Here is a 20,892-nt window from a genome sequence, read left to right on the forward strand (position 1 = left end):
GAGCGAGAGAAGAGAGGGAGGAAAAGGGAGAGGACTCGTTCTTACCGGCAAGAAGGCTCTCGTAAGACTGGACGACATTGCTCCTCGAGGCCAGCTTCCGTGGTTAGCACAGCCATCGGCCGTTCCTTTCCGTTCAAATGATAGAGAGAGAGAGAGAGAGGGACAGAGAGAGGGACAGAGAGAGAGAAAGAGAGAGAGAGAGAGAGAGAGAATATGTCGAGAAGAAGAGTGCTGGTCCGCGTCTACGAACTCTTACTTTTTCGTTTCGTTTCGTTTCTTTTCTTTTATTCCCTTTATTCTTTTATTCTTTCTATTATTTTCATCGTTTTTAATCTTTTTTTTTTTCTTGTTTTGTTTTGGTGAGTTTTTGTTTCTTTGATCTATTTTGTACTATCTTATTTTTTACTCTGTCTCTCCTTTCATTCCTTCGTTTTATCTTATTTATTTCCTCTTTCTAAGTTTCTCTCCGTAATCGTTAGATTTTTCTTCAATTCTTAGTTTTTTTCTTTCCCCTCTTGATTCTTCTTGCTTCTTTTCTTTTCTTTTTTTCTTTTTTTCTTTTTTTTTTTTGATTGTGTGTATTTTTTATCCAATTACTTTGTTTTATTTTATTTTATATTCGTCCTTATCAGATAGACTTCTAGGTTTAATCGCGAAGTTATTTTCTGTTAAGTTCTCTTTTTCTCTCTTTCGAGAATGCTAACTGTGTTAATCGCGATAAATCATTTTTAAAAAGGTCAAGGTTTATTTAACAGACGCACAGAAGAATATGCATTATATTTAGATGTAGGTAACAATGATTTTTGTTTTTGTTTTTTTTTTTTAGATTAATAACAATTTCTAAAGAGTACCGTTGTATTTTCAATAATTCCGATGTGTCGCGTATAATTTTTATCAACTACGATATCGTACGAAAATAACGCAATGTGATTTCGATCCTTGAAAAAATTTCGGCAGAACGATCTTGCAACTTCTTACTCTTTTAATTAAAAAGAAAAAAGAAAAAAAAAATACAAGAAAGAGACGTGAATGATTTCACTGGCAAACGAAAAGTAAAAACGTAACAAATTTGATTAACAAAATAATTTAGTGAAGTAAACGTAAGAGAAACGCGCTACAGTAAGGTTCGCGTTACAACTGACGTGATAAAAAAAAATTGTAAGAAAGATAGTCCAACGCAGGATGAAATCATCAATGATAATACCATCGACTCATTTACAGATACCACCTTAGCGTTCTTTTTTCTTTTTCTTTTCCTTTTTCTTCTTTTTTTTTTGTTTCACCGTTTCCTTTTCCTCTTTCTTCTTCTTTTTTTTTTATGTTCTCTTATCGTAATATCGATCACACTCCTTGAGAGACGTTAGTACTGCTCAATCGTTGAAAATAACGAGTTCGACTCGACTATGCACCTTAGTATTATGTGTTTACTCGTTTCAAGGTAGAATTATTAATCTTTGGCGAACGTGTTAACAATGCGAAGTGTATGACTCAATTTATCACTATATATATATATATATATATTTTTTATATTTAAGAGAGAGAGAAAGAGAGAGATTGAGGAATATTTTGATTCTTTGAATTAATTCTCCAATAAGGAAATAACAATTTTTTTAGTAACGATTAATAATTTATAATTGTAAATTAATTTTTCATGATAATGATGATTGGTTATTTATAATTAATATTTATGATATAATGATTAGAAATTTATATATATATATATATATAGTATTTTATATATACATATATATATATATATATATATACTAATAATAGTAATAATAAATCATATAGTATATTAATAATAAATGATAAATTAATATGAAATAATAATAGATCGTTGGATTCGTCGAAATAAAAAGTATACTGACGATAATAGTAATAGGAACATAATGTCATTCGTGCTACGTCATTTAATGGCATCTTTTCTTTTCTTTTCTTTTCTACTCTTTTTTTATATTCCAGTCTGACGATCATCGATTACTCATCGACCATAAATTACATCGTCCGCTACGTCTTAAAAGTATTGTTATTACGCATTTTGCAGATAGAAAATATAACGTAATATGTCGCAACTTTCTATCGATTTAACGTTATCATCTTTTTTTTTCGTGAATGGTACGTCGAATTTTACAAGAGAAAGAAAGAGAGAATTTAAAAGAAGAAGAAAAAAGAAGAAATAAAACAAAAATCAGTAGAAAAGCTTGTATAGATATTTTTTAGCGATTTTCGATCGATTTTCGATCGATTCTCGATCGCCATAAGCGAAAAGTCTTGTTAAATTATTATTATTATTATTATTATTATTATTATTATTATTATTATTATTATTATTATTATTATTATTATTATTATTATTATTTTATCTTGTTCAAAAATTTGATTTTAATCGAATCCAATTTTATATATACATATACACATATTTCATTTTGATTCATTCGTGATATTATATAATTAAAAGTCATGTAATATTTATAACGTTATACAGAAACAGGACTAACAATTTTGTAGATGATCATTATTAAGAATTAATTATACTGTTTTTTCCTTTTTTTTTTTCAGACGTTTTTCCTCTTTTTTTTCTTCAGATTAAAAGAACGAAATTAAAATTGGATTTTTCGAATAACTTGAGAACTTTTGGCCCACCTGGTGTACATCTCCTCCAATATATTTTTCTTGTTTTATTTTTTTTATCGTCGATTTGTTTTTTTTCTTCCTCTTCTCTCTTTTTTTTTTTTTTTTTTTTTTTACGAAAAGACACGGCAATGTGATACGAATTTAAAATATATACGAGACGATCGGACGAACTCTCGTCGGAGTCTCACGAATGTTTTTGCATAGCAAACGTGATTTTTATGTCTCGCATTCCGAGCATTTGCGTTCTCGCAAGATAACAGAGGACATAAGTATATGTTTGTAACTGTAGATTGACTTCTTCGTGTGTGTGTGTGTGTGTATGTGTGTGTGTAGCTATGTATATAGCTATGACTTATAATATATGCTTCGTGTTTTTAGATAACAAGATATCATAAAATGTTATAAATCGAATTAATTTATTATTAAAAAGAATTTCCTCTCTCTCTCTTTCTCTCTCGATATTTTTTTTTATTAATATTCAATTTAAGCGAGTTTTTTCTCCTTTTTTTTGTATTTATCTTTAATTAATTTTACGTTCGTTTTTAATTAATATAACCTTCCGTTTCTGTTTATAGATCGAATAAACCAATCGCGCGAATTCGTTAATTTCGAAATAAATCGAAAATAAATTGAATTACATTTATTATTATGATTATGATTATGATTATGATGATTATTATTATTATTATTATTATTATTATTATTATTATTATTATTATTATTTTTAATAACAGAAAATATTGTTCGTATAATATATCAAATAAATAATGGATAACAATCGAACAAAATGTTCTAACATAGAAGAACGTTTAGAATTTATTTTCAAGGATGATTATAAGATAATAATATCGTTTAGGAACAATAAATGATTAGGAAAGAATTGAATTTATTTGATATCTCTTTTAAAATGATAAGAAATTTGACGTAATTTAGCGTCGAAAATAAATTCGTGGAAAAAAAATCTATAATGGTATTACGTCAGAAAAGATTTATCGTTAGAGAGAGAGAGAGAGAGAGAGAGAGAGAGAGAGAGAGAGAGAGAGAGAGAGAGAGAATGTGATGTGTTGGCAAGGTCGTAAGAATACCTTGTAAACTAGTTATCAGATAACACTCTTATCTAAACCTCTTTTGGCAAATGGTATCTCAATGTTTACCAACACGAGGAATGATCAAAGTTTAACGAAACGATCTATCAGAATTTCCTCGATCCAACTTCCAAGTTAATTATAAGCTTTGTTTTCCTTATCTCGACATCTCTTTTTCTTTCTTTCTCTTTCTTTGTGTGTGTATGTGTAAGTGGAGAAATAATAAACGTTTAATTGAATCTATGTCGATTAGATTACATCTGATTTTTGTATTTTTTTTGAATCAGCTGTTCGTTGCTTTATCGATCGACATCGTGTGTATTATTTGTAATGACTTTTCTTTTCCTTTTTTTTTCTTATGTTTTTTTTTTTTTAATTAATCGTAAAATATATAATGGTTACATGTAGATAGTAAATTGTTTAGAAAAAATAAAATGATTTGATTTTAGTATTTCTTTAATCGTCTGCTCTGTTGATATATCGATCGAGATTGTATGTATGAGCGTAATAATTTTTTTAGAAGAATTGATTACAACAGCAACAACAACAACAACAACAACAACAACAACAACAACAACAACAATAATAATAATAATAATAATAATAATAATAATAATAATAATAATAATAATAATGGTTTATGTAAATAGTAAAAAAATACATTGATCTGATTTTATTTTCATTTAAAAAAACTTTATCATCATAATCATTTCATATTTCAAAAATTAATAAGTAGCAAAGAGAATGAATCTTTTTTAGAAATTACTTCAAAGAGAAACAAAAAAAAAAGAAAAACAGAAATCATAATTAATTATCAATTATTAAAAATCGAGAAAGAAAATATAATTATTAATTAATACAAATCATCCAAAAAATTTAATTAAACTATTTTACATTCACGCGTACATACACACGCATGCAAACGAATTGAACGATTTTATATTTTTACACATTGACAGGATTACATATATATATAAAATATTGTTGAAATTGTTGCTATTTCTGAAATTGAAATAATGACGTAGGAGAGAAAAGGTATGACGTAAGCGGCGAATATTCCGCGCGGAAAGATTGGAGAATGCGGAAACATTTGGAAAGGAGTACAAAACGACTCCGTTGTTCTACGTGCCCCGAGGTATCGATGACGTTCCTTTCTTCGTGGGAGCGAACACAATCTCTCTCGATTAGGCTAAATCTTTTTCGTTCTTCGTTCTTTTTCGATCGATCGATCGACCGATTTCCTATTCTCGATCTATTCGCTTTATATGATTTTCCGATTTAACAATTTAAATAAGAATGATCTATTCCTTTTTTTATTTCATGAAACGTAAAAAATAACAAAGATTTTTGAATGATTCTAATTGATAAATGATCTACGGATTCATCAAATTTTTCATCGGATTATTCGTACAATTTAACTTAATTTTCGTCAATTTGTATTTTTTACTTTTCTCTTTCTATCACTATTATCTCGACGCAACGATGAACGTTTAAATACATATCTACAAGTAGAATTAAGGATTTCGAATTCGATCGAGATCTACTTTAAGATCGATCAAACGACTTTACCTTTCACCAGTATTTCACACTATTTTTTCTTTTTTCTTTTTCTTTGAAACTAATTTCTAAGCAAACGTTAAAATATAATATTTGAAGGAGCAAGTAGGATTTAGAGATTACGAATTTCGATCGAGGTCGATCTATAGATCCGTATCGATGATTTCATTTTTCAATTAGAAAAAAAGAAAAAAAAAAGAGAGAAAGAGAAAGAGAGAGAAAGAAAAACAGAGATAAAGATAAAGATATAACGAAGAATTTTCTCGTTGATCGAGATCTCGGATCGAAATGATTAGTATATACGATCGATTCGTAAGCCAGTTCGTGCAAGTTCGTGACACGCCGTGAGAGGATCTCAATGTGAAGTTCGCAACACGATCGAGGGCGAATTCTTGGTTACTTTCACCGGGCAAATCCGAAGGACGGCGAGGCTCGTAAATCGGTAAACTATTTGTGGCTTGACGCCATTGTTACGGGCCCGATCTCGCTTCAACGATCATCTGACATTTAGATTGGACGACTTTGATATCTATCTCTCTTTTTCATATCGTTCGATGAGCATAACAATATATCATTTTATTACACCCTAAATTTCATCGAAAGATGTCCACTTTTAAATTTGTTTCGAAAATTTTTATTTTCTTTATAGCGATTTTCCTATTTCTTCTTGCTTTTTCTTTTTTTTTTCTTTTTTACTGCTCTCATTTCTTTTCTCTTTTCTTCCTTTAGTTCCGAAGTCTCGAATTTGTATTATTTCATTCTAGCCCTCTCCAATTAATTTTCATTCGATCGAATTAATTCATTTTCAGATCGGTTTCGTCCTTTTTTTTCTTTTCCTTTGCTTTTCAATTCCATTCAATTCGATTCACTTCAATTTAATTTAATTCGAACAAAATTCTTTACGATAAAGTAAGAGTTTCATTTTGATTTCAATGATTATTACGAACGATTTGGATTTAATTTTAAAAGTAGTAGAGGCGTCGCATCGTGATCAAGGGGAATAATTTCGATACATCGAAATTATCTCGAAACGTTGTTTGCTCTATGATCCCTCTCTCTCTTTCTATCTCTCTTTCTCTCGTCAATAATTTAATAACACGCTCGAGGCTTCGGTAATAATCGAATAATCATATATATATATATATATAATATACATACACACACACGCGAGTTTGTATATATGCGCGTGTATAAGAAGGCGTAATGCTACAATCAAGTTGCTCGTTATTGTAAGCTACTAAAGCAGGGTAATATCGTTCGGGCTCGTTTTCTTAAATAGTTCCTTAATCAACGATTGCAATAATCATTCTTCGTTTTTTTTCTTATATTTTTCTTTTTGTACCTTTCTTTTCTTTTCTTTTTTTTTCTTTTTTTTTCTTTTGAAGCAGAGAAAACTTACCTTTGTTCGTTTTAGTATCCTCCGACCCGCGGAAGTCTTCGATTCTATTCAGGCAACTCGTTTCATCTCGTTCTGAAATTCATTGAATAAGATTTTTTTTTATTTATTTTTTATCTTACATATAAATATCTGCATAAGAAGAAAAGAAGAAAAAGAAATGAAATATTAATTGTTAATATTTTATTTTTTTATAATATTTTGTTCTGCTATATTTACCATCATTATTTGTTTAATATCATTATCATTATTATTATTATTTGAATGTATTCAATTAAATCAGTATTAATACAAGAATCGTCGTACATATTTAAATACCATACGGATAGAATATCTTTTTTCTTTGCGTATAGATTTAATTGGAAAAAAAAAGAATCATTATAGACAATTTTTATCAATGATAAAATGTGTTTACCTATAAATAGAAATTAAGAAATGTCATTGTTGAAATCATAGTCAATAACGTAACTCTCAGTTATGTCGGGAAGTATTTAACAAAGAGTATCAATTAAAAAAATTGTGTGTGTGCGTGCGTGTATGTATGTCCGTCTTTTCTAAGTGACGTTTCAATTAAGAAAAATGAATCTATGACGGTGTAAAACGACGTTTGTCAAAGGACAAAGCAAAAATACGGAAGAGTATAGTAAATAGAAGAAACGTGTTTTTAAATAATAGCGATAATGAATCGAGGAAACCATTTTGATCTTATTGTTAGTAGACACAGCTGCACTGTTGACTCCAGTTGACCTGTCTTTATTAAACATTCAATATAACCGTGCATATAGTATACTTCTTCATACTCTATTATAAGCTATTACTCTATCTAATGTTTCTAAGCTTCCTTTTCTATTTATGATATTACGTTATTCTTTTCGTCTTTTCTTTTTTTTTTCTTCTTCTTCTCCTTTTTCTTTTCTTTGCCAATTATAGAAATATTTATTTACGTCGGAGTTGTTTCATTGAAAGATTTCTTTTTTTTTCTATTTTTTCTTTTTCTTTTTTTTTTTTTTTAAGATACCGATTATGTGAATGAACATGATTATATCATTCAATTGGGAAATTAATTAATAGAAATGTGAATGCCTTTATTGATGTGCGTGCGTGTGTTATATGTTTTAAAATAGAATTTTTACAAGTTACTTTCGTATGAAAGATTTTATCTTTTTTAACGAAGATAGTTCTTTATTTATTTATTTATTTATTTACTTATTAAAAAAGGAAAATTATTTTCGATCGAAATTCTTGTCTTCTCTCTCTTTTTTTTTTTAAATAATTGAGTTATTGAAATAAATGATATTTTACTTTTTAAATGCCTACATCATTCTGTTGTAGATATTTAAAAATAATATTTGAAAGGAGAGAAATAAAGTTATATCAAACGTATCTACATTTTATATAAACCAATTTTAAAATAGAATTATAACGATCAAAGCGTTAGAAAATATTAGGGTGAGTTCTTTTTAGAAATCTATATCAGAAATCATTTGTTTTTACCGTCGACCGTGAGTCCCCCCATAGATGGATAAAAGAAAGCCGACAACGTGTGTTTGCAGGACTAAAAATACTTTCGACTCTGCATTGGGAGTCTCATTTTTTTCTCTTTCCTTTTTTCTTTTTATTTTTATTTTTTTCTTCTTAAAAAGTTTTCAAGGTACAGCGAGAGAAAGAGATGAAAACATTTGTCTATTTTTACAATTGTTATTTCAATATAAAGCACTAGAAAATTCATAGAAAATATTCGATTGTAATTAAAAAGAGAACTGTTAAAGTGTATTAATAATTAATATGAAAATTTTTCGACGAGATAATCCTCGTTTATTTTGACATTAAATATTCGGTCAATTACGATGTCATTAATCGATCAATCAAATGATAATTAATAAAAAGCGATCTATAATTAATAAATCACGTATATCATTTTGTTTTCTTTTGTTTATTAATTAAGAAAAAAAATTTTTAGAAAAAATATCAATGAACGTGAAAGAAGAAGTTATTTCTCTCTCTTCTTTTCTGTCTCTGGTACCTTTTTTTTTAAATGTGATTTCTATCGAAATATTACTATCTAAAAAATAATTATCTATCATCAACGTAAATCCTTGATTTCGTTCTGATTATTAATCGTGACAGATTGAAATGAGTACAGGGCCGTACACGTTAACCCCTTTCGGATTATTCCATTTCGAAGAAATGAGTGTAGACTTTCAAGAAATAAGATTACATTGCAGATACAAAACTCGATTACCTTGTCAGTGTCTTCTAGCTCAAATTTACAGAGCTCATTGTAAATGAATCTAATCCTTACATATGGTTATCATATAGTTACTATAAATATCTAGTCGGTGTTTAGAAACATAACTTTTTTATAACATTCGATATTTTTTCATTCGACGTTAAAACATTTCCATATAAATTATTGACCAATTTAATAATATTTTGTCTATCCGTGCGCGCGTGTATATAGATTGTGTCCATTCTATTTATTTTTATTATAAAATTTTTCCTTGGTTCGTTCGTTTATTTTTTAATTATCATAGAATTGCGTCAATGAATAATATTATCATTCGAACATTCGTATATTTCATATCTTTCCATTGAAATATTTCAATATTAATCAATTTAATAGTATTTTCGTTGTCTCACTTTTTTTATTTATTATTATTTAGTTTAATAAAACAGCAATAATAATAATAATAATTATTATTATTATTATGAAGTCAACTTTCGTGCGGAATTATATGAAAAATTATTATATATGAAAAAAAAAAGAAAGAAAAATGCAAAGAAGCAACGAGAATTGGGGAGTAGGAGGACGAATGTCGTCGAGCTTTCTTGGATGTTAAGAAAAAAGGAGAGAGAGAAAGAGAAAGAGAGAGAAAGAGAGAGGGTTCAAGGAGTAAGAAGAAGTTAAGATGGTCCAGCTTGGGCAGCAACATCACCGGCGCAGCATCACCGGCCGGAGGTGATGACCTGCTCAAGGCCACCCGCTCTCACGAGAGTTCTCTCTCACAATCAGCGACTAAAGAAAAGAGAATGAGAGAAAGAGAGAGAGAGAGAGAGAGAGAGAGAGAGAGAGAGAGAGAGAAGTATGGCTCTTATTATTTTTCATTGCTCTCTTTCCTCTCTCTCTCTCTCTCTCTCTGTCTTTCTCTTCCTCTCTCTCTCTATCTGTCTCTGTCTCTTTCTTTATTATAAATTCCTATCTTCCGATTCTCTCTCTTTGTCTTTCCTCTTTATCAGCTTTTCTGTCTCTTTCTTTCTTTCTTTCTTTCTCTCTTTCTTTCCTTCTTTTGATTCATGTATTTCGATATTTCCTCTCTCTCTCTCTCTTTCTCTTTCTTTTTATTTATTTATTTCTTTATCTTAATTGCAAACTCTTATCTCTCTTTGTCTTTCTTTTTCTATCGGTTTCACACTGTCTCTTTCTCTCTCTTTATCTTCCTTCATTGCAGACTTCTATCTTCCTTCCGATTCTTTCTCTCCCTTTTTTCTTCTTTTCCTCTCTTTGTCTTTTCTTTCCATTTTTTTTTGTGTGTTTTTTTTTTTATGTTTTTTCTTCTTTACATTTATTCCCATACTTTGTTCATTTATTTTTATCTCGTTTATTACTACCGATTAATCATCGTTATTGTTATTTTCTTATTTTCTCGTTTGATACGTAAGTAAATTACTTATCTCGTGTTTACTTTTTTATTTTCTTTTTCATTTTTTATTTATATGCTGATTGTTTAATTATGATCAGAATATAGTCATTATTACTTTTATCAATAATTATTCTATATCGTCGTTATTATTATTATTATTATTATTATTATTATTATTATTATTATTATTATTATTTGCACTATCATCAGTGTAATCATTAGACATCATAGAATTTTTGTTATTTTTATATATCATTTTTATCATCATCATCATAATTATCATCGTTATCATCGTTATTAAGTATAATTATGTAGCTTAAAGACAGTAAACAGAGATCAATCATACGTAATTATAAAATGAAATTGCAAGTAAACCTGTTTACTTGACAAAAATTCGAATACCTGCTTGTTTCCTTTCTCTCTCTTTTTCTTTTTCTTTTTCTTTTTCTTTGACTCTTACAGAAATCACGCAAATCGAGTTTGACAAAGTGGATCGGCCACGTGTGGACCGCCCTTTTCGAGAGCATAATGATCGGCACGTGGCGTCAGTTTGGCGTCAGTCTTTCAAGACTCATCTCAAAATAAGATAGAGAAAGAGAGAGAAAGAGATAGAGAAAGAAAGTGAAAGAGATAGAGAGAGAAAGAGTGCGTTAGTAAGAGAAGAATGCAAGTCCTATTTCGGTAAGGTCGAACTCAAGTGTGCAACGAGTATGCAGCTCGCGAGACTTAAGTGAATGAGAAAGATAAACATAATAATTACGGTAAATTACTGGCTGCTGTTGAAAACGTTCAGACGACGCGAAAAGAGAAAAAGAGAGAGAGAGAGAGACAGGGAGAGAGAGAGAGAGAGAGAGAGAGAGAGAGAGGTGTACCAAATCGAACAAGTTTTTTAAATTACCAAATTGAGTTACATATATATATATTAATTTCAATTTGAAATGTTTCGTTAAGTTATTTGCAATCTAACGCAATACAACAATCGTTCAATTTGTTGAAATAAGAAGTAATTATAATAGTTTTGTAATTGTCGATATAAAATATGATAGATCTAAATATTTTGTTAGCGATTTAAAAGAAAAAAATTTTATTCGCGTATTAAGTACAACTGTGGATGGACATTATAAAAATAATAACGTAGATAAAACAGTTGTAATGTTCGTAAGAAAATATTTAGATTGTAATAATTTTATTGTTAATTAAAAAAAAAAAAAAAAAAAAAAAAAAATTATTATATCGACCTTGTATATAAAAATTTCATTCGTTCGAGTTATCGTTTATTTCTTTGCAAATATTTCGAAGTCTATAATCTGTTCTTTATTTTTCATAAAATTTTTTCATCTTCGACTGTCCGACCGATCTTGCGGCCGATCTAACGTTCGGTAACGATTTTTTAAAAATTACTTTAACAATTTTTAAGATATTTACACGGAGAAAAATAAGAAATGGTATCGAATCGTGTTTAATGATGATGAAAGATGATGAAGGAATAAGTAGAACAAAAAAGAAAGAAAAAATCAGAGAATTAAAAAGAAAAAACACAAGTCAAAAAAAAAAGAAGCCAAGTATAATAATAAACTCGTTGGGATATACTGAAGTGTATGTATATCTGAAAGAGACTCACTGAGCTCACTCCTTGGCGCCAGCTTAGATAAACTGATCGCGGGAGATTTGAATGCAAGTTCTATGCGTGTAAGAGAGACAGATATATATATATACACACACACATACACACATACAAATATATATATAGAAAAAGAGAGAGAGAGAGAGGAGGAAATAAGGAGAGCATGCAATACGGAGATGCATCCGATGAATGAATTAATTGTACTTTCCGTGTATCATATTATTCGCACACTCTTTTATTTTCATCTTCTTTCTATCTATATTTTTTTCTCTCTCTCTCTCTCTCTCTCTCTTTATGTTTCTCTTTCTCATTCTATCTCTTTCTCTCTTTTTCTTTCTCTCATTCTGACGCCAAGACGTCGTTAACACGGTCTGTCGCGCGAAAACGAATCGCGATATCTTACGAGGCCGTTCCTATTCTTCCTCGAGTGTAAATCCTGGAGAAAGTTAGCGTTCATTTTGTGAAAAATTGCATTTCGTGGAAATCTTCTTCCTCGTTGATGGTTTAGGAAATTCTTTTGTTTGTCTTATTTTGTTTCTTTTTTTTTTCTTTTTTTTTTGGTCGTTCCGTTTTCTCTCCGCCCTCTCCCGAATTTTCTTTACGATCTTTCTTACGGTTTTTCTTTTCTTCTCTTTTCTTTTTTTGCTAGCTGAGTATCGATTAGTGTCAGTAATTAATCGATAACAGTTTTTCTGATTCAGAAAAAAATCGTGCAACGCTATCGATGAATCTTCCAACGCGTTTTCCATTCAATAACAAATTACTAATGAGAATGACGACGAGAACAATTTTTTTCCGTTAAAAGTCGCAAGGAATTAAGAAAACTGTGATCTCAAATAAAGAAAGGAAAGGAAAGGAAAGATTGAAGTAGGAAGAAAGGATGAAAGAAAGGAAGAAAGAAAAAGATATAAAACAAGATAAAAAATAAAAGAAAAAGTTGGTCGAGGGATCGGCAAATACTTAAAGGCAGGTGTAAGCCGTCCATGATGCCAGCTGCCTCTGCCACTAACTATACTATATACCCTTCGAGAAGCCCTTCGTCCTTCTACTGCTATCCTTACGACTTCGAAAAAAGAAAAAAAAAGGAAAGAAAATAAAATCAAAAAAAAAAAAAAAAGACACGATAAAACAAGAAGAGGGGAAAAAATATTGCGAGCGAACGAGCAACAGCTGCCGTCTCGATCTACCGTGGGTGGTATGTGTATAATGATCCAATGCATTTCTCAAGGTCATCATGGTTCTTTCTCTTTTATAAAGACGACACTATGTTAAGTCTCGAATCAACGTCCGGTCTTAATACTGGCTTCTAAGGGTTATATGTTATTATTATGTTATGCACATGCGTCTGGAAGCTTTATTATAAAATATTATTGTTATTATTATTTTTATTTATTTACTTTTTTTTTTATTTTTCATATATCAAAAAAGGACAAGAGGAAAAGGGTTTCGTAAAATTCAAATCTTTATTCCAACATTTCAATATAAGATCGAACAAACGATTCGATATAGATCATTTAAAATCCGATAAAAATTCATTCCTTTTAATTCTCGATATTTAATAATCATAGTAATAATAACTCTTTAATACCCGGTATAAGAAAGTCAAATAATTGATTTAACTACCAAAATGATTTATCGACCGATCGAACGAACGAACGAACGAACGAACGGACGATCGATCGAATTGATCGATCGATCGATCGATCGTGATTTCGAGATGGATCATGCACCAAAAAGTAGGACGATTCAATTTCGATTTTGAAATATAGATCCTCAAAAGATCTATCTATCGATCGATCGATCGTTTAACGAGACTGTCCTCGTTTCGCAAATGAATTTTTCTCTTTCTATCTCTCTCTCTCTCTCTTATTACACAAATCATCGATTACTATTTTCTTTTCGCAAGAAGAAAAGATTTTCCGTTATTCTTCGAACTAGCAGTAATACTCGAAGAAGAAGAAGAAAGAAAAAGACGAAGACGAAGACGAAGAAGAAGAAGAAGAATATCATAAAGCATGCTTTTCCTTCAAAGTCACAAGGAATCTAATCTTGCTTAGGATTGACCTAACGGAATGAGAACGATTCCTTTGAAACCGGTTTGTTTGTATTTATATAGACACATATGTTAGACTATCAAACCAAATTTGTTGTCTAGACGATCGATCGCCAAGAAGAGATCCCTTCGATAGATCATCCTACCAAGATCTGTAGATCTAAATCTAAAATAATCAATCGATGTTCTAGTGCACGAAACATTATTTTTTTTCTTTTCTTTTTTTTTCTTTTCTTTTTCTTCTGTATTTATCGTTTCCCAATTTGTATGATTAATTATTAATTTTTTATTTACACGGACGATCGATCGTCAAGGAGATTCTAAGATAAATCTTTCGTAGATCTATAAGGATCGATTCGAAGATCTTTCAGGAATACTGTTTTTTTTCTTCTTGTTTTTTAAATTTAATTGTCATTACATACCGTTTCGTCGATCCAAATTAGAATTTAGATCCTTTAAGTCGGTTCGGCTCTTCTGTTTTTTAATTCACTGTTTGTCGGAGATCGCAATTTTTGTTAATAACTTTCGATGACGTAATGGCGTAGTACACATGTTTTTTTTTTCTTATTTATTTTTTTTTCTTTTTTTTTTCCTTTTCTTCTTTATCAAATCGTTCGACTCTATTTAGTTCGTTTATATGTACGTACGTATGTTTATTTTTTTCGATAAAAGCCCTTCAATTTTTTCTTGATGTTTCTTTTAAGAGAGAGAGAGAGAGAGAGAGAGAGAAATGGAGAGAAAACAATTTTTAGTTTCGTTTGTAATATAACTTTTAAACGAATTATAGATCATTGAAATTTTTGAATAGAGATTATTATTATTATTTTTCAAATTTCTTAAACAAATTAAACGTAGAAGTTTTTTTTTACGATTAAGAGAGTGATCCAAAGAGTTATTTAAATTTCTTCAGAGTAAAAATAATTTCTAATAACATTTTAAAAGATATAAATATGATTTATACAAAATCTCTTTCGAACTTTGAAATATCGAATTATTTAATGAATAAATTAACAATAATTTCTAAAGACAATTTTCGATAAGCTTTCGTTTCCCTAAAACCTTTTGGATATCGTTACTTTTTCTTTCTTTTTTCTTCTTTTTGATTGTTAAATCATTACCATAGTTAATGATAAATAAAAAATTTCTAAACGTAAACGCGACTACAAGCAGAAAATATATTCACCGGACAAAAATAATTTCCCATCCGGTACTTTCTGATATCGCTTCTTTATCAATTATATTTTTTTATTTTTTTCTGATTAAAAACAAAATATTCTTCCGATTAAGAAATCATTAATCACGGTTAACGATAACTATAAAATTTCTAAATGTGGGCGATACAGATAGAAACAGAACATTTTTTTCACCGAGCAAAAAGAATTCCTTTGAATATTACTTTTCTCAACAATTCTTTAATCTCAAAATTTGTCTTCTTGATTAATAAATCGTCATCATCGAGGTTAACGATAACTAAAACTTTTAAATGCGATTAGGCACAGATAGAAATAGAGAAGTTTTTTGGCCGGACAAAAAGTATTTCGTGATCACTTTTTTTTTTTATCAATAAATTATTATTATCGTTAATAATAAGAACTCTCTCTCGCTCTCTCTTTTGATATAAAATAATGATAACAAAGTTTCGCTAGTTGAAAGACCGAAAATATAAACGAAAACGTACGAACGTTTAGTCTCGAGTGCCGAGTAAAGACTGGCGAACGACTTTCCGATTCTCTGGCTGGGACCATCACTGGCATCCCTTTCCACCAATGACGTCTCTTCCTTCTCAATATCTCTCTCTCTCTCTCTTTCTTTCTCTGTCACACATATATGGATACATACATATGCACATATTCTCTTTCTTTCTCTTTCTCTCTGTCATACATACGAATATATATATATATATATATATATATATATATATATTCTCTCTCTCTTTCTCTCTCTTTCTTTCTCTCTCTCTCTCTCTGTATGTCTCTCAGTATTTCTCTGTCTGTATCTCTGTCTTTCTTTCTTCGTGGTAAAGCTAAGGTACATTTACTACGTTCGCTAAGATAAGCTACCTTCGAGTTAACTCGATACGATCGTGTGTACGATCGGCTCATAAATACATATATACGTAAATATATGTAAATCTCTATCTAATAAATTTCTAAGGAATTGTGAGATAGCTACGCCTTTGGCTAAGATTAAATGCCGATTTTGTAATCGTGTGCTTTTGTACGATTCCTTCGGTTGCTTCGGTTGTTGCTTCGGTTGCTCGCTCGGTTGCTAGATCTCTCGTGAAGTAGATCTCTTGTGATGTAATTTCAGGGCTGGGCCCTTTTCTTTATTACACCTCCTTCTTCTCCTTCTTTTCTATCTTTTCTTTTTCTTTTCCTCTTTTCTTTCTTCTTCTTCTTCTTCTTCTTCTTCTTTTTCATTTATGATAATCGATAATAGGTTCGATTTATTTCAATCGTTACATTTTTGCACCACGAACGAATATATTTTTCTTCGATCTTTATCTTTTTATTTTCATACGGTATATTAAAGATTAAATAAGTTCGACGAAAGGGACGACGATTGACAGAAAGAAGAAAGAATAAAAATTAAAGATTAAATGTTTTCAATGAGAAAGAGAAGGGACCATTTGATCGACCATCATTCTATGATAATAATTCCTACATTCGTAAGATGGAAATTAAACTTTATGACGACGAAAAGAAAGAAAAAGAAAAAAGAAGAAAACGTAGGATCGGATCAACCTTGTCAATCAGATTTTATGATAATCTTGTTGACAAAAAAGGAAAGAAGAAAAAAGAGAGAAATAATGTGAACGATAAGAAAAAAATTTTTTTTCTCCACGAATCGAATCGAATCGAATCGAATCGAATGGAATCGAATTTGAAGAAGTCGATCGAAACTTCGGAATTGAGAATCACTGAACAAACGTTTCGCCATGAGACGGCGGGAGTCGAGTAGCTGGTAAAAAAGGAGTCAGCCTGCAGCCTTTGAGGGGTTCGAATTTCCTACAGTCGGCGAACGAACCATTTGGCTTTCTCATAAATACACACGGTTCGCCGATGTAGATTTTATAAAAACATCATCACGCCATCATCATCATCCTCATTGTCATCGAATATATTCTCAAATATTCAATCTATCTTTATTCACCGTTAAACGTAAACTCTTGTAAATGTTCAGAGGTCGTCTTTTGATTTTCGAATGATTATTAATTGCTTTCCGAATGGTATAAAAAGAAAAAACATCACAATTGATTTTATTCCATTCGGTTTTTATTATTTAACAAAAGTCAGTACGATACACGGGTGATTTTATTTTTATCGAATTTAATCAATCGATAGGTCTTGTTTTATTTATTACCGACATTGTTTTCTTTTCTTTTTTTTTCTCTTTCTTTTCTTTTTTTTCTTTTTTTTTGCAGGAATTAACAGACACTCTAATCGACTTAATTATTAATTTCTTTTTTTTTCCTTTCTGCTTTTTTTTTTCTTCTTTTTGGACTTAATAATCACGTGAAGATTCGTTTTTGACAGAAATCAGCTGATTTCATATCATTCGATTATCCGAGAAAATTTCCTTCAAATTTATGATTATTATCGATATGAATTATTATTCTAATTATTAATAGCTCCTTACAGTTTCTTTTTATAGTTGTTTTATTATTAATAATATTTATCGTTGATAATAGTAATTAGTATTATTTTTCTTTTTTTTTTATTGACAAACGAACAAACACTCGATCTAATCCGATCCGTTCGATCGATCGGATAAGATTATTTGTGATTCCGATTTTGGAGCGATCTTGGATCTTAGAATCGTTTGACCGTTTTCGAAAAAATTATATTTCGAGGCACGAACTATACCGCTAAATGCATTCACATGCATGTCGTGAGGAATGTCGCTCCGATATTCCGGACAATGACGAACGTGACGCCAATGGAAGATGTAGCCTCGTAAAGGCCGCGACTCATTGTCGCTTTCGAACAATTCGATTGGTTTCGGCCGAATAACGGACTATTTTGATCTCTTATCACATCTCCCATGTTTCTCTCTCTTTCTCTCTCTCACGCGAATTTTCATCTAAAATCTAATCGTTCGTCGTCTCCATTTTTCGACTAATATTATTCGACTTCGTAAAAAGAAAGAAAGAAAGAAAAAGAAAAAGATCGAAATACTAAAAAAGATATTAATATTTTATTATTTTTTAAAATCATCTAATAAAAAAGAATTGACCGGTCTATATCCTTTTTTTTTTCTTTTTTTTTTTAAGCAGTAATAGACGCGATTAACGAAGAAGAAGAAAAATTTAATAATGATGATTGAATCAGCGAACGTAATTAATTGATATTAGATGAAACGATTAGAAGGATGAATGTTTTGAAACGTGTTTGTTGTGAACATTTTTTTTTCTACTCGAATAAAATATCCCTTTCGTATATAAACGAAATGACATAGCAGGCAGGGATGCTGCATTTCTGGACCAAAAGCAACAACCTGTTGTCTTCTCTCTCTCTCTCTCTCTCTCTCTCTCTATCTATCTCTTTTTCTCCCTGTTTCTCTCTGTCTTTCTCTCTCTCTCTCTCTCTTTTTCTGTCTGTCTGTTTGTCTGTTCTTCTCTCTCTCTCTCTCTCTCTCTCTCTCTCTCTCTCTCTCTCTCTCTCTCTTTCTCTCTTTCTTTTTCTTTCTCTCTTATTGGTTTTGCAGTTTCTTCGCCAACGCGTTCCCCAACGTCCCACGATTCGTTCAACAACCCGAAGTTCCTTTCTTCTTCTTTAAAATCTTCTTATGCATTATGCGAATATCATCAATCATGATTTCTCATCTTGACTACGATCGGTCTTCGTTTCTCGACACATGTATTTTCTAAATTTTTCAACATACTCGAAGGTAACAGAACGACGGAAGAAAATTTTCACGAATTCGCGCATTATTATCAACGCTTCGATTCGAATCATGCGAATTATTTTCTATTGATTTTGTTTCTTTCTTTTCTTTTTTGTTTCTTTATGACTTTCTTTTTTTCATTCGGTTTTAAATAAATAAATATATATATATATATATATATATTCATATTTATCTTAGCACAAGTAAATGTCAAACAAAAACATCATCATCATCATCATCATCATCATTATCATCATCAAACTGTTGTTATTATCCTTTCCTCTTTCTCTCTTCCTCTTCTTTTTATTTTCCCTTTCCTTCTTTTTCTCAACGCACAAACAAAATTACATTCTCTAAACAGATTCGAACGATTGATTCCTTTTTCTTTTCTCTTCTTTTTTCTTTTTCTTTTCCCCTTTTCTCTTTTTCCGATCCAATGCTTACCCTCGCATACGTAGTAATGCACACGTGTCTTTTAATGCATCCGATCGGATCCGATCCGATCCGATCCGATCCGATCCGATCCGATCGAATAAACTGCATTCCATCGCGCTAGCTCGAAAACCTCCTGTAGGTTGGTTAGAACGGAACAGCATTTGCGAAGGGAGAGAAGCCATCGGATGAGAATCCATAAGAAAGAGAAAGACAAAGAGAAAGAGAGAGAGAGAGAGAGAAAGATGAAGAGGAATGCTTAGAAATTCGCTGGACCGTTTAACTTTAATCCGTTAATCGATAGAATTACGATAAACGAACGGAAATCGGAACCGGTTGTTCCGGATTAATCCGAGAATGAGATCGTAACGCGGATTGGGTCAAAAGTTTCTAAGCGTATCTATCGAAGGTCATTCGGATGATTAAAGGAACAAAAGAAAAAAAGAAAAAAATCGATCAGTATTTATCCATTGACCTCTTGAAACTCGTAATCGGTCTCACGTAATTTTACGAAACCGACTTTTTTTTTTCTTTTTTTTTGGTTTTGATCCAGTCAATCTTTTTATTTTTTCCTTTTTGAAATTTATCATCCGAAAATATTTCTTTTTTATTTTTATATATATATATATATAGAATTAATTATTTGTTCATTATATTTCTTATATTTATTGTGTATGTTCTTTTTGGTTTTCTCTTTGTTTTTTTATTCTTCTTTTTCTTTTAAAATTTCCGCGGAATTAACGAAGAAAGGAGAATAGGATTTTCGTATTGGTATCGAGCTAGCTCCTGTTTATTTTAGATGTTAGAAACCAGTAGTAGATTAGTGAGAGATCGGCATCCGTGGAATCTGGATGTACGTGTTATTACCGATGATATACGACTGTCTATTATCTTTTATCTCTGTCTCCGTTTGCAAAGAAAATTTTCTATGAAATCGATCGTTTTGTTTTATCAAGAGGTATCCGAGCGATGATCGAGTGTATCTTTCTTTTTTTATTCCTTTTCTTTTCTTTTTTTTTTTTTTTTTTTTTTTTTCTATTCGCGTGCACGCGTGTGTGTACCAGTGTACGTTCATCTATCGACTTGTAAAGTGATATGAGAATATAGTAAAATATAAATAATAGATCGTCGAACGATACACGCGAATGAAATAAATAATGTATTACACTTGTTTCCTTTTCTTTTCTATTACATTCTTTTTTAAATTAAATATATCAAATATAATAATCGATAGATCGTATAAAAGAACAGAGAGGGTTTCAATTTGTTCGCGTGATTAAATCAACTAATTGAAAGTATGAAAATAAAAAAAATATATATACATATATATATATACACAAAAAACGAAACGAAACAAGAAAAGAGAGACAGAAAATAAGATGGAAAATCAAACGAAAAAAAAAAAAAAGAAAAAAGGAAAACGAAGATACGAAATAAAAACGAAAGGAGATAAAGTAAACAAGTTAAACAAAGAAGAAAAACAAATCAGAAACAAAATCAAAAACAAACTACCGTGAAAAAAAGAAAGAAGATGGATCGATTTCAGAACGCGTTGACGCGATTCAAAGTTTTATTCTCGA

At 30.2% G+C, this 20,892-nt stretch overlaps 2 protein-coding genes across 4 annotated transcripts in view; one reads left to right on the forward strand and one right to left on the reverse strand.

Annotated features, from left to right (window-relative positions):
- Positions 1-20,892, forward strand: part of LOC127069899 (probable 39S ribosomal protein L24, mitochondrial) — a 45,744-nt gene that overhangs the window by 12,418 nt on the left and 12,434 nt on the right. The window contains exon 6 of one of the 2 annotated variants that reach the window (XM_051007564.1): positions 2,563-2,693. The exons of the other annotated variant lie outside the window; for it this stretch is intronic. The gene's annotated coding sequence lies outside the window, so the exon portion shown is untranslated. Of the gene's footprint in view, positions 1-2,562; positions 2,694-20,892 lie in introns of those variants that run through there. 2 annotated transcript variants of the gene reach the window in all.
- LOC127069875 (uncharacterized) overlaps positions 1-20,892 on the reverse strand; it is a 50,373-nt gene that overhangs the window by 11,116 nt on the left and 18,365 nt on the right. For both annotated transcript variants that reach the window (XM_051007495.1, XM_051007494.1), the window contains one exon: positions 6,679-6,750. In XM_051007495.1, coding sequence (XP_050863452.1) covers positions 6,679-6,750 — 72 coding nt within the window. The remainder of the gene's footprint in view (positions 1-6,678; positions 6,751-20,892) is intronic.

The sequence above is a fragment of the Vespula vulgaris genome, chromosome 17 (genome assembly GCF_905475345.1).
Source record: "Vespula vulgaris chromosome 17, iyVesVulg1.1, whole genome shotgun sequence".
Taxonomy (NCBI): domain Eukaryota; kingdom Metazoa; phylum Arthropoda; class Insecta; order Hymenoptera; family Vespidae; genus Vespula; species Vespula vulgaris.